The sequence below is a fragment of the Anguilla rostrata genome, chromosome 3 (assembly GCF_018555375.3).
Source record: "Anguilla rostrata isolate EN2019 chromosome 3, ASM1855537v3, whole genome shotgun sequence".
Lineage (NCBI taxonomy): Eukaryota > Metazoa > Chordata > Actinopteri > Anguilliformes > Anguillidae > Anguilla > Anguilla rostrata.
The window spans coordinates 12032252-12044951 of NC_057935.1; the positions used below are offsets into that span (position 1 = coordinate 12032252).

Below are 12700 nucleotides of genomic sequence, written 5' to 3' on the forward strand. Positions count from 1 at the left end.
ACAGAGACATCACCAGGTGCTGAGTATCTTCTCTGGTAATGCTCTGCCAGGCCTGTACTGCAGCCATCTTCAGCTCTTGCTTGTTCTTGCTTGCTGGTTGCCTTAAGTTTTTTCTTCAGCATATGAACTGCATGTTCAGTTGAATTCAGATCAGGTCAATGACTACCCAGAATAATTGAAATTCCCAGTTTTTGGATTTGAAAAGCTCCTTTGTTGCTTTAGCAGTATTGTTGGGATCATTGCCTTTCTGTAGAGTGAAGCATCATCCAATGAGTTTGGAGGCACTTGGTTGAACTTAAGCAGATAAGATGCCTCTGTGCACTTCAGAATTCATTCTGCAGTTACATCATCAATGAAGACAGGTGAGCCAGTACCTGTGGCAGCCATACATGCCCAAACCATGACACCCCCACCACCGTATTTCACAGATGGAAGGTGGTGGGGAGTCCATATACAGTACCATATATATGATACTATGCACTCCACCCCCTTTCCTTTTTTTTTGTTGGTAGATTGTATTAATGTATTTTGTTCTTAATAACTTGTAATACATTTTTTTAATTTAAAAAAAATAAGAGGCGGTTTAATAAAAGTTGAAAATCTGCACATTTGATTACATATCTAAAATTGTGGAGTACAGAGCCAAATCAAGAAAAAAATAAACTTATGTGTCCCAAACATTATGGAGTCCACTGCATTTACTGTCCTGTTTGACTGCAGGAAACAGACCTGCCATGGTTAGAATTGGATTCCACACAAAGGTGGGAATGGTTGTACAAAGTACCTGTTCCTTTAGTTGGTTTAGTTGATAATAAATACCAAGCGTCTTGTGACATAATAATTGTTTATCGTAATGCAATGGGCATCTCTTTTCACACTGAAAATGATCTGAAGCTGCACTCATTATGAGTTAAGAAGCATTGGAAGAAATAACCAACCAAAACTGTACCTTTAGGAGACCATTTACCAAATACAAGTGACTGGTGAAGCTGTAAAATGAGGCTTCCATATTTGTGCTCAAAAATTATATGTTTCCTTGCTATGTTCCATAATAGTTGAGGTTGCTAATTAAAATACACAGAAATAAAACTGAAAACCATTTTATCTCTTCCTCTGTTAGTCAAAGACTCCTGTGCCAGACTTGTTTAGAGACAGATCTGCAGCAGAATTTTCTGAAAGTAATAATATTAAATTCAACAAATTCATTTCTGACACATTGAAGGTTCATGGAAATAACTCAATTACCATTTGGTATAAAGCTGTATGTATTGTTTTCCGATGAACCAACTACGCAGGTTTGTGAAATAATGGCATTGCTACACACACAGGGACTAATCTTGCAGTCAATGACAGGATTGCATAAAATAGTCTGATTCTTTGATGTACTTTATTAATTAATTTCTGCAGTTTTATCTTGATGATTATTTTCTTCCTCTGCTGTAATTTCTGAAGTTTAGCCTCTTACCCATCCTCATAAAACAATTTGGACACTTTAAAATCACAATTTATTTTGTAAAAATTTGTCTGTCAAACATCGCATTTTCAACTGTTCACAGACTTAAGTGTACTGCAGAAGACAAACATAAACTGACAACCTGCCCATGAATTCAACACTCAATTATAACCGAAGGGATTAGGTATGTAGAAGCTCTTAAGGATTACAACAAGAAAAGAGGTCTACATAATAAGCACTTCAAACGTACTTTATACAAGACCTGTGTGTTTTGTGGGAGACGGTTGGTTTTCGTTGATCTTCCCAGCTTATCATGTAAACAAATTGAGGCATAACAATTACAAGTTTCATTGAAATGTGGGAAATTAGTTTAGTTTGCTCCCTCTTAAAAGCTAATTTTGGGTGTGGAGAATTGGCAGTAATCCCTGATCCCCTTGCAGGCACACCTACAAGCTGAGGTTGTATAAAAGACAGGGCCTGACAGATCTCAGACATCAGCTCATCGTGAGGGAACCGTCCTGAGTATCTCCAAACGCTGACTGAAGATGGACCAGAGACTCACCTCCACCATCCTAGCTCTGCTGCTGAGCCTCTCACAGGCACATCCCCTCGTGGTAAGAGATGGTCCACTAAACACAGTGGAAAGATTCCCTCAACTCTCACCTCAAATATGTGTTCAATTTTATTAACTGAGCGTCTGCCTCCCGTTCTTCTTTAGGACCTTGGAAGTGAAGCAGATGACTCTCCACTGATTTGTGAGTAATTAATCGGCAACAAAATAATTCTGTACCTGATGTTCTGATTCCATGTGACATTGTTTCTGTAACTACTGATTTGCAAGTATGAGGTTAGGGTTAAAAAGAATGTTTTCAATTCTTGTGTTTCAAAGCTATCCAAATAGAGGATCCTGATGATGTGGATATCACTACAAGCATTCTACAATCCAACAATGGTTAGTGTTCTATATCTTTTTTTTTTTTTTTGTTAAAAACGTAAAAATGTTAATTATTGTACGGCTACAATTCTAGTATGCTGCTAAGGGTTCCACAAATATGAATGAGAAGTCAGAATATAAAATGGCCATTTTGTTAAATGTTCAGAATTCTCAGCAAAGTAACCTATGATCATCTAAATGGCTTTGTTTTGACTTCAAAGAGTCCAGTGAGACATTTTCAGTTCTTTTTTAAAATGCCAGGAGTCTCTGAATGACTGTGTTCTGTCTCTACAAGGGTCCAGCGAGATACTGATGGAGGGAGACCTGATTGTATCAAACACCAGAAATGCCATGAAGTGCTGGAATAACCAATGCTTATGGAGGAAATCCTCAGATGGACTTGTTGAAGTGCCTTACACTGTGAGCAATGGATTCTGTAAGTGAAGGAATATTTGTATTTATACATACTGTAAGAACACCCTGGTGCTAATACTGAAAGAGTTATAATATTTTACACAACTGAATTATTTTGGGGCAATACATCGAACATAGTCAATAAGCCAGCAAGTCTATTAAGTATACATTTTACAAACATTTGCTGTTAAAGAAAATCAGAGGTCCGATCTAGTGATCACTATTTATATTAATGCTGTCCATGAGTATGTAATTCATGTATATTTTTGGATGATTCTGCATTACAGCATATTATCAGAAGAAGCGGATTGAAAATGCCATGAAGACCTTCAACACAGAAACCTGCATTCGCTTTGTTCCCCGGTCGAGTCAGAGAGACTTCATCAGTATTGAGAGCAGAGATGGGTGAGCTCATTTACACCAATGACAGGATCAATGGGAAGATAACAGTTCCTGGATTTTATTTGGTGGGCCTGGCTAACACTGAAATGGTGACCTTCTATTTCCTTTCAGCTGTTACTCCTATCTGGGGAGAACTGGTGGCAAGCAGGTAGTGTCTCTGGCCAGATACGGTTGTGTTTACCACGGTATCATTCAGCATGAGCTGAACCATGCACTGGGTTTCTATCATGAGCACACAAGGAGCGACCGGGACGAATACGTCAGGATCAACTGGGAGAATGTTGCACCACGTGAGGAACTGCCTGTCATATTTTGGGCCTATTTTGATTGAAAAAACCCTTTAATCAAATCAGTTATAACAGGACAATTACATTAAAATGGTCAACATGATTTTTATGTTCACGTTTAAATAGACAATAAGTTTAAGCTCTCTAACAAACAGTTAACAAAGTATACAGTTATTTGTACAGGACAATATACTTAAACCCAATGTAACAAACAGCTAACAAAGTATCTGTTTCTTTAACAGACACCATCTACAACTTTCAGACACAAGACACTAATAATCTAAATACTGCATATGACTACACTTCTATCATGCATTATGGAAGGTAAGGAAAAGGACAGATTCACATTATAACTGCATCCAGTTAGTACTGAATTTGACATTTAACACATGTCATATGTTCTCCTTCCACTTCTCTAGAACTGCTTTCTCAACCAATGGAATGGACACTATAACTCCCGTACCCAACCCAAACCAATCTATTGGACAGAGAAGAAGTATGTCCAGGGGGGATATTCTGAGGATCAACAAGCTGTACAGCTGCTGTGAGTATAGATGATGTTTCATTTAGCTCTATATTTATTTATAACTATATTCGCCGATTAATGTTTTCCCACCCATCCTATTCCCAGATAAATTCTCCAATGTTCAATAAAACAATATAGAATTACATAACAATATATTTTGTCTTTGTCCATTTCAGTCTGATTGGAGTTGTGATAATTACAGCATGTTTTTGCGTCAGAAAATATCTCTTATTTGTTGCAGAAAATAAATACTTGGAGACTAAAGGTGCCGGACTACTGGAGCAGAATATGAAATCATAAATCACAATATTCTTGCCAGAAGAAATGCAGAACATTCATGCCTGCAAAAATCCTTTGTTCTGTTTATCACAGTTATTGTAACAATGTGAATTTGCATGTAATGTTTTAATGTACTGAATGAATGTTACTAAATTATTAAATCTGGTGCATATTAAATCACATTGGCAATTCATTTTTCTTCCCAGAGATGATTTATGATTTGTCCCATTCAAACAATAGAAGTAGTTGTTTCCTTCAAATGTATCTGCAAGTTATTAGATTTTTGTGCTTTCCTTAAAACACTGATTCACATGGCCTTTCATTTTCACAACTGAAACATCGTTTTTTTATACTGTGTAAATTAAGTTTCAACAAAAGAAGACACACATGTTAGCAATTACAAACAATACAAGGCAACGCAAGAACAGAGAACATATTATGCACCTTAATTCCAGAGAAAGAAAATGAACAAGTAAAATAAATGGAGGAAACAATACTGGTTTGCTTAGAGGTTACTCAATCAAGGGGAGTGGACACTTAGCGCCAAAGATTTCTACAAATTTTACAAATAAATTAACATTACCAATTTGTACCAAAAGGCTCATATTTTGAGCTACCAAAGTTCTGCCTAAATAAATTTCACCCATCCACTACAGATAAAATATTGAAAAAGTACAAAAGACAATTGTCTCTCAATAGCTTTTATAATTTTAGCCTGGCACTGTTAATAATCCTGGAAATTTGTGATGCTGAAGATGGTGAGGATTTTGGTTTGTGGGTCATATAGAGTTACCAATGGTGTCATTATTGAAGCAAATAGAACTGAAATACAACACATATACATATACAGAAATTAAATACTACCAAGAACCGCAAAAAAGAATGTCCACTTATATTTTTAAGTTTAATTATACACAAGTGTTTTTATAATGACGTGGAAGGGACCCTGCAGAAATGAGTGAAATAAGAGATTTAAATGCCATTAAAGTTGAACTGAATAATTTATTAAATGTCTGTATTATTGCTAAACACAATGGAGAAGTTTTATCAGGAGCTTCTGTGTCCATCAGCTCCAACAGAGACATCACCAGGTGCTGAGTATCTTCTCTGGTGATGCTCTGCCAGGCCTGTACTGCAGCCATCTTCAGCTCTTGCTTGTTCTTGCTTGCTGGTTTCCTTAAGTTTTTTCTTCAGCATATGAACTGCATGTTCAGTTGAATTCAGATCAGGTCAATGACTACCCAGAATGATTGAAATTCCCAGTTTTTGGATTTGAAAAGCTCCTTTGTTGCTTTAGCAGTATTGTTGGGATCATTGCCTTTCTGTAGAGTGAAGCGTCATCCAATGAGTTTGGAGGCACTTGGTTGAACTTAAGCAGATAAGATGCCTTTGTGCACTTCAGAATTCATTCTGCAGTTACATCATCAATAAAGACAGGTGAGCCAGTACCTGTGGCAGTCATACATGCCCAAACCATGACACCCCCACCACCGTATTTCACAGATGGAAGGTGGTGGGGAGCCCATATACAGTACCATATATATGATACTATGCACTCCACCCCCTTTCCTTTTTTTTTGGTAGATTGTATTAATGTATTTTGTTCTTAATAACTTGTAATACATTTTTTTAATTAAAAAAAAATAAGAGGCGGTTTAATAAAAGTTGAAAATCTGCACATTTGATTACATATCTAAAATTGTAGAGTACAGAACCAAATCAAGAAAAAAATGAACTTATTTGTCCCAAACATTATGGAGTCCACTGCATTTACCGTCCTGTTTGACTGCAAGAAACAGACCTGCCATGTTTAGAATTGGATTCCACACAAAGGTGGGAATGGTTGTTCAAAGTACCTGTTCCTTTAGTTGGTTTAGTTGATAATAAATACCCAGCGTCCTGTGACATAATAATTGTTTATCATAATGCAATGGGCATCTCTTTCCACACTGAAAATGATCTGAAGCTGCACTCATTATGAGTTAAGAAGCATTGGAAGAAATAACCAACCAAAACTGTACCTTTAGGAGACCATTTACCAAATACAAGTGACTGGTGAAGCTGTAAAATGGGGCTTCCATATTTGTGCTCAAAGATTATATGTTTCCTTGCTATGTTCCATAATAGTTGAGGTTGCTAATTAAAATACACAGGAATAAAAACTGAAAACCATTTTATCTCTTCCTCTGTTAGTCAAAGACTCTTGTGCCAGACTTGTTTAGAGACAGATCTGCAGCAGGATTGTCTGAAAGTAATAATATTAAATTCAACAAATTCATTTCTGACACATTGAAGGTTCATGGAAATAACTCAATTACCATTTGGTATAAAGCTGTATGTATTATTTTCCGATGAACCAACTACGCAGGTTTGTGAAATAATGGCATTGCTACACACACAGGGACTAATCTTGCAGTCAATGACAGGATTGCATAAAATAGTCTGATTCTTTGATGTACTTTATTAATTAAGTTCTGCAGTTTTATCTTGATGATTATTTTCTTCCTCTGCTGTAATTTCTGAAGTTTAGCCTCTTTCCCGCCCTCATAAAACAATTTGGACACTTTAAAATCACAATTTATTTTGTTAAAATTTGTCTGTCAAACATCACATTTTCAACTGTTCACAGACTTAAGTGTACTGCAGAAGACGAACATAAACTGACAACCTGCCCATGAATTCAACACTCAATTATAACCGAAGGGATTAGGTATGTAGAAGCTCTTAAGGATTACAACAAGAAAAGAGGTCTACATAATAAGCACTTCAAACGTACTTTATACAAGACCTGTGTGTTTTGTGGGAGACGGTTGGTTTTCGTTGATCTTCCCAGCTTATCACGTAAACAAATTGAGGCATAACAATTACAAGTTTCATTGAAATGTGGGAAATTAGTTCAGTTTGCTCCCTCTTAAAAGCTCATTTTGGGTGTAGAGCATTAACAGTAATCTATGATCCCCTTGCAGGCACACCTACAAGCTGAGGTTGTATAAAAGACAGGGCCTGACAGATCTCAGACATCAGCTCATTGTGAGGGAACCGTCCTGAGCATCTCCAAACGCTGACAGAAGATGGACCAGAGACTCATCTCCACCATCCTAGCTCTGCTGCTGAGCCTCTCACAGGCACATCCCCTTGTGGTAAGAGATGGTCCACTAAACACAGTGGAAAGATTCCCTCAACTCTCACCTCAAATATGTGTTCAATTTTATTAACTGAGCGTCTGCCTCCCTTTCTTCTTTAGGACCTTGGAAGTGAAGCGGATGATTCTCCACTAATTTGTGAGTAATTCATTGGCAATAAAATAATTCTGTACCTGATGTTCTGATTCCATGTGACATTGTTTCTGTAACTACTGATTTGCAAGGGTGAGGTCAGGGTTAAAAAGAATGTTTTCAATTCTTGTGTTTCAAAGCTATCCAAATAGAGGATCCTGATGATGTGGATATCACTACAAGCATTCTACAATCCAACAATGGTTAGTGTTCTATATCTTTTTTTTTTTTGTTAAAAACATAAAAATGTTAATTATTGTACGGCTACAATTCTAGTATGCTGAATAAGCAAAGAGTCCAGTGAGACATTTTCAGTTCTTTTTAAAAATGCCAGGAGGCTCTGAATGACTGTGTGCTGTCTCTACAAGGGTCCAGCGAGATACTGATGGAGGGAGACCTGGTTGTGTCAAACACCAGAAATGCCATGAAGTGCTGGAATAACCAATGCTTATGGAGGAAATCCTCAGATGGACTTGTTGAAGTGGCTTACACTGTGAGCAATGAATTCTGTAAGTGAAGGAATATTTGTATTTATACATACTGTAAGAACACCCTAGTGCTAATACTGAAAGAGTTATAATATTTTACACAACTGAATTATTTAGGGGCAATAGAGATCAAACATAGTCAATAAGCCAGCAATAGTAGTCTATTAAGTATACATTTTAGAAACCATTGCTGTTAAAGAAAATCAGAGGTCAAATTCAGTGATCATTATTTATATTAATGCTGTCCATGAGTATGTAATTCATGTCTGTTTTTGGATGATTCTGCATTACAGCATATTATCAGATGAAGCGGATTGAAAATGCCATGAAGACCTTCAACACAGAAACCTGCATTCGCTTTGTTCCCCGGTCGAGTCAGAGAGACTTCATCAGTATTGAGAGCAGAGATGGGTGAGCTCATTTACACCAATGGCAGGATCAATGGCAAGATAACACTTCCTGGATTTTATTTGGTGGGCCTGGCTAACATTGAAATGGTGACCTTCTGTTTCCTTTCAGCTGTTACTCCTATCTTGGAAGAACTGGTGGCAAGCAGGTAGTGTCTCTGGCCAGATATGGTTGTGTTTACCACGGTATCATTCAGCATGAGCTGAACCATGCGCTGGGATTCTATCATGAGCACACAAGGAGCGACCGGGACGAATACGTCAGAATCAACTGGGAGAATGTTGCACCACGTAAGGAACTGCCTGTCATATTTTGGGCCTATTTTATTTGAAAAAGCCCTTTCATCCAATCAGTTAAAACAGGACAATTACATTAAAATGGTCAACATGATTTTTATGTTCACGTTTAAATAGACAATAAGTTTAAGCTCTCTAACAAACAGTTAACAAAGTATACAATTATTTGTACAGGACAATATACTTAAACCCAATGTAACAAACAGCTAACAAAGTATCTGATTCTTTAACAGACACCATCTACAACTTTCAGACACAAGACACTAATAATCTAAATACTGCATATGACTACACTTCTATCATGCATTATGGAAGGTAAGGAAAAGGACAGATTCACATTATAACTGCATCCAGTTAGTACTGTATTTGACATTTAACACAGATCATGTGTTCTCCTTCCACTTCTCTAGAACTGCTTTCTCAACCAATGGAATGGACACTATAACTCCCGTACCCAACCCAAACCAATCTATTGGACAGAGGAGAAGTATGTCCAGGGGGGACATTCTGAGGATCAACAAGCTGTACAGCTGCTGTGAGTATAGATGATGTTTCATTTAGCTCTATATTTATTTATAACTATATTCACCGATTAATGTTTTCCCACCCATCCTATTCCCAGATAAATTCTCCAATGTTCAATATAACAATATAGAATTACATAACAATATATTTTGTCTTTGTCCATTTCAGTCTGATTGGAGTTGTGATAATTACAGCATGTTTTTACATCAGAAAATATCTCTTATTTGTTGCAGAAAATAAATACTTGGAGACTAAAGGTGCCGGACTACTGGAGCAGAATATGAAATCATAAATCACAACATTCTTGCCAGAAGAAATGCAGAACATTCACGCCTGCAAAAATCCTTTGTTCTGTTTATCACAGTTATTGTAACAATGTGAATTTGCATGTAATGTTTTAATGTACTGAATGAATGTTACTAAATTATGAAATCTTATGCATATTAAATCACATTAGCAATTCATTTTTCTTCCCAGAGATGATTTATGATTTGTCCCATTCAAACAATAGAAATGTTTCCTTCAAATGTATCTGCAAGTTATCAGATTTTTGTGCTTTCCTTAAAACACTGATTCACATGGCCTTTCATTTTCACAACTGAAACATCGTTTTTTTATACTGTGTAAATTAAGTTTCAACAAAAGAAGACACACATGTTAGCAATTACAAACATTACATTACAGGCATTTGGCAGACGCTCTTATCCAGAGCGACGTACAACAAAGTGTATAACCATAACCAAACAATACAAGGCAACGCAAGAACAGAGAATATATTATGCACCTTAATTCCAAAGAAAGAAAATGAACAAGTAAAATAAATGGCAGAAACAATACTGGTTTGCTTAGAGGTTACTCAATCAAGGGGAGTGGACACTTAGCACAAAAGATTTCTACAAATTTTACAAATAAACTAACATTACCAATTTGTACCAAAATGCTCATATTTTGAGCTATTTAAGTTCTGCTTAAATAAATTTCACCCATCCACTACAGATAAAATATTGAAAAAGTACAAAAGACAATTGTCTCTCAATAGCTTTTATAATTTTAGCCTGGCAATGGTAATAATCCTGGCAATTTGTGATGCTGAAGATGGTGAGGATTTTGGTTTTTGGGTCATATAGAGTTACCAATGGTGTCATTATTGAAGTAAATAGAACTGAAATACAACAAATATACAGGTAGAAATTAAATACTACCAAGAACCACAAAAAGTATGTCCACTTATATTTTTGAGTTTAATTATACACAATTTCTCTTTGTGTGTTTAAAATGACATGGAAGGGACCCTGCAGAAATGAATGAAATATGAGATGTAAATGCCATTACAGTTGAACTGAATAATTTATTAAATGTCTGTGTTATTGCTAAACACAATGGAGAAGTTTTATCAGGAGCTTCTGACTGTGTCCATCAGCTCCAACAGAGACATCACCAAGTGCTGAGTATCCATTCTCTGGTGATGCTCTGCCAGGCCTGTACTGCAGCCATCTTCAGCTCTTGCTTGTTCTTGCTTGCTAGTTGCCTTAAGTTTTCTCTTCAGCATGTGAATTGCACGTTCAGTTGAATTCAGATCAGGTCAATGACTACCCAGAATGAATGAAATTCCCAGTTTTTGGATTTGAAAAGCTCCTTTGTTGCTTTAGCAGTATTGTTGGGATCATTGCCTTTCTGTAGAGTGAAGCGTCATCCAATGAGTTTGGAGGCACTTGGTTGAACTTAAGCAGATAAGATGCCTCTGTGCACTTCAGAATTCATTCTGCAGTTACATCATCAATGAAGATAGGTGAGCCAGTACCTGTGGCAGCCATACATTTGCAAGTTATCAGATTTTTGTGCTTTCCTTAAAACACTGATTCACATGGCCTTTCATTTTCACAACTGAAACACCGTTTTTTCATACTGTGTAAATTAAGTTTCAACAAAAGAAGACACACATGTTAGCAATTACAAACAATACAAGGCAACGCATGACACCCCCACCACCGTATTTCACAGATGGAAGGTGGTGGGGAGCCCATATACAGTACCATGCATATGATACTATGCACTCCACCCCCTTTCCTTTTTTTTGGTAGATTGTATTAATGTATTTTGTTCTTACTAATTTGTAATACATTTTTTTAATTTAAAAAAAAATGAGAGGCGGTTTAATAAAAGTTGAAAATCTGCACATTTGATTACATATCTAAAATTGTAGAGTACAGAGCCAAATCAAGATAAAAAAAATTATTTGGCCCAAACATTATCGAGCCCACTGTATTTACTGTCCTGTTTGACTGCAAGAAATAGACCTGCCATGGTTAGAATTGGATTCCACACAAAGGTGGGAATGGTTGTACAAAGTACCTGTTCCTTTAGTTGGTTTAGTTGATAATAAATACCAAGCGTCCTGTGACATAATAATTGTTTATCGTAATGCAATGGGCATCTCTTTCCACACTGAAAATGATCTGAAGCTGCACTCATTATGAGTTAAGAAGCATTGGAAGAAATAACCAACCAAAACTGTACCTTTAGGAGGCCATCTTTACCAAATACAAGTGACTGGTGAAGCTGTAAAATGGGGCTTCCATATTTGTGCTCAGAAATTATATGTTTCCTTGCTATGTTCCATAATATTTGAGGTTGCTAATTAAAATACACAGGAATAAAGCTGAAAACCATTTTATCTCTTCCTCTGTTAGTCAAAGACTCTTGTGCCAGACTTGTTTAGAGACAGATCTGCAGCAGGATTTTCTGAAAGTAATAATATTAAATTCAACAAATTCATTTCTGACACATTGAAGGTTCATGGAAATAACTCAATTACCATTTGGTATAAAGCTGTATGTATTATTTTCCGATAAACCAACTACGCAGGTTTGTGAAATAATGGCATTGCTACACACACATGGACTAATCTTGCAGTCAATGACAGGATTGCATAAAATAGTCTGATTCTTTGATGTACTTTATTAATTCATTTCTGCAGTTTTATCTTGATGATTATTTTCTTCCTCTGCTGTAATTTCTGAAGTTTAGCCTCTTACCCGCCCTCATAAAACAATTTGGACACTTTAAAATCACAATTTATTTTGTAAAAATTTGTCTGTCAAACATCGCATTTTCAACTGTTCACAGACTTAAGTGTACTGCAGAAGACGAACATAAACTGACAACCTGCCCAAGAATTCAACACTCAATTATAACCGAAGGGATTAGGCATGTAGAAGTTCTTAAGGATTACAACAAGAAAAGAGGTCTACATAATAAGCACTTCAAACGTACTTTATACAAGACCTGTGTGTTTTGTGGGAGACGGTTGGTTTTCTTGATCTTACCAGCTTATCATGTAAACAAATTGAGGCATAACAATTACAAGTTTCATTGAAATGTGGGAAATTAGTTTAGTTTGCTCCCTCTTAAAA

The 12700-nt window shown here is 36.4% G+C and overlaps 1 protein-coding gene across 3 annotated transcripts; it reads left to right on the forward strand.

Moving 5' to 3' along the window:
- Window positions 1-1940: 1940 nt before the first annotated feature.
- On the forward strand, window positions 1941-9735 carry LOC135250169 (hatching enzyme 1.2-like). 3 transcript variants are annotated; one of them, XM_064326190.1, is made up of 9 exons: window positions 1941-2067; window positions 2172-2208; window positions 2343-2405; window positions 2683-2823; window positions 3089-3206; window positions 3315-3493; window positions 3733-3814; window positions 3910-4034; window positions 4258-4500. In XM_064326190.1, coding segments are annotated over exons 1-9 (816 nt in total). In that variant the 5' UTR covers window positions 1941-1998; the 3' UTR covers window positions 4260-4500. The 3 variants fall into 3 exon arrangements, with proteins under 3 accessions (XP_064182260.1, XP_064182261.1, XP_064182263.1); XM_064326191.1 differs by lacking the exons at window positions 2172-2208; window positions 2343-2405; window positions 2683-2823; ... (3 more) ...; window positions 3910-4034; window positions 4258-4500 and adding exons at window positions 7540-7576; window positions 7711-7773; window positions 7939-8079; ... (3 more) ...; window positions 9173-9297; window positions 9521-9735 and having other exon boundaries at window positions 1947-2067; XM_064326193.1 differs by lacking the exons at window positions 1941-2067; window positions 2172-2208; window positions 2343-2405; ... (4 more) ...; window positions 3910-4034; window positions 4258-4500 and adding exons at window positions 7309-7435; window positions 7540-7576; window positions 7711-7773; ... (4 more) ...; window positions 9173-9297; window positions 9521-9735.
- The last annotated feature ends 2965 nt before the right edge of the window (window positions 9736-12700 follow it).

Bases quoted from the DNA above. Each gene is read 5' to 3' on its own strand.
- LOC135250169 (XM_064326190.1), top strand. From the start codon at position 1,999: ATGGACCAGAGACTCACCTCCACCATCCTAGCTCTGCTGCTGAGCCTC. The intron at 2,068-2,171 runs GTAAGAGATGGT...GTTCTTCTTTAG, and splicing joins CACAGGCACATCCCCTCGTG to GACCTTGGAAGTGAAGCAGA. The intron at 3,815-3,909 runs GTAAGGAAAAGG...CCACTTCTCTAG, and splicing joins TCTATCATGCATTATGGAAG to AACTGCTTTCTCAACCAATG.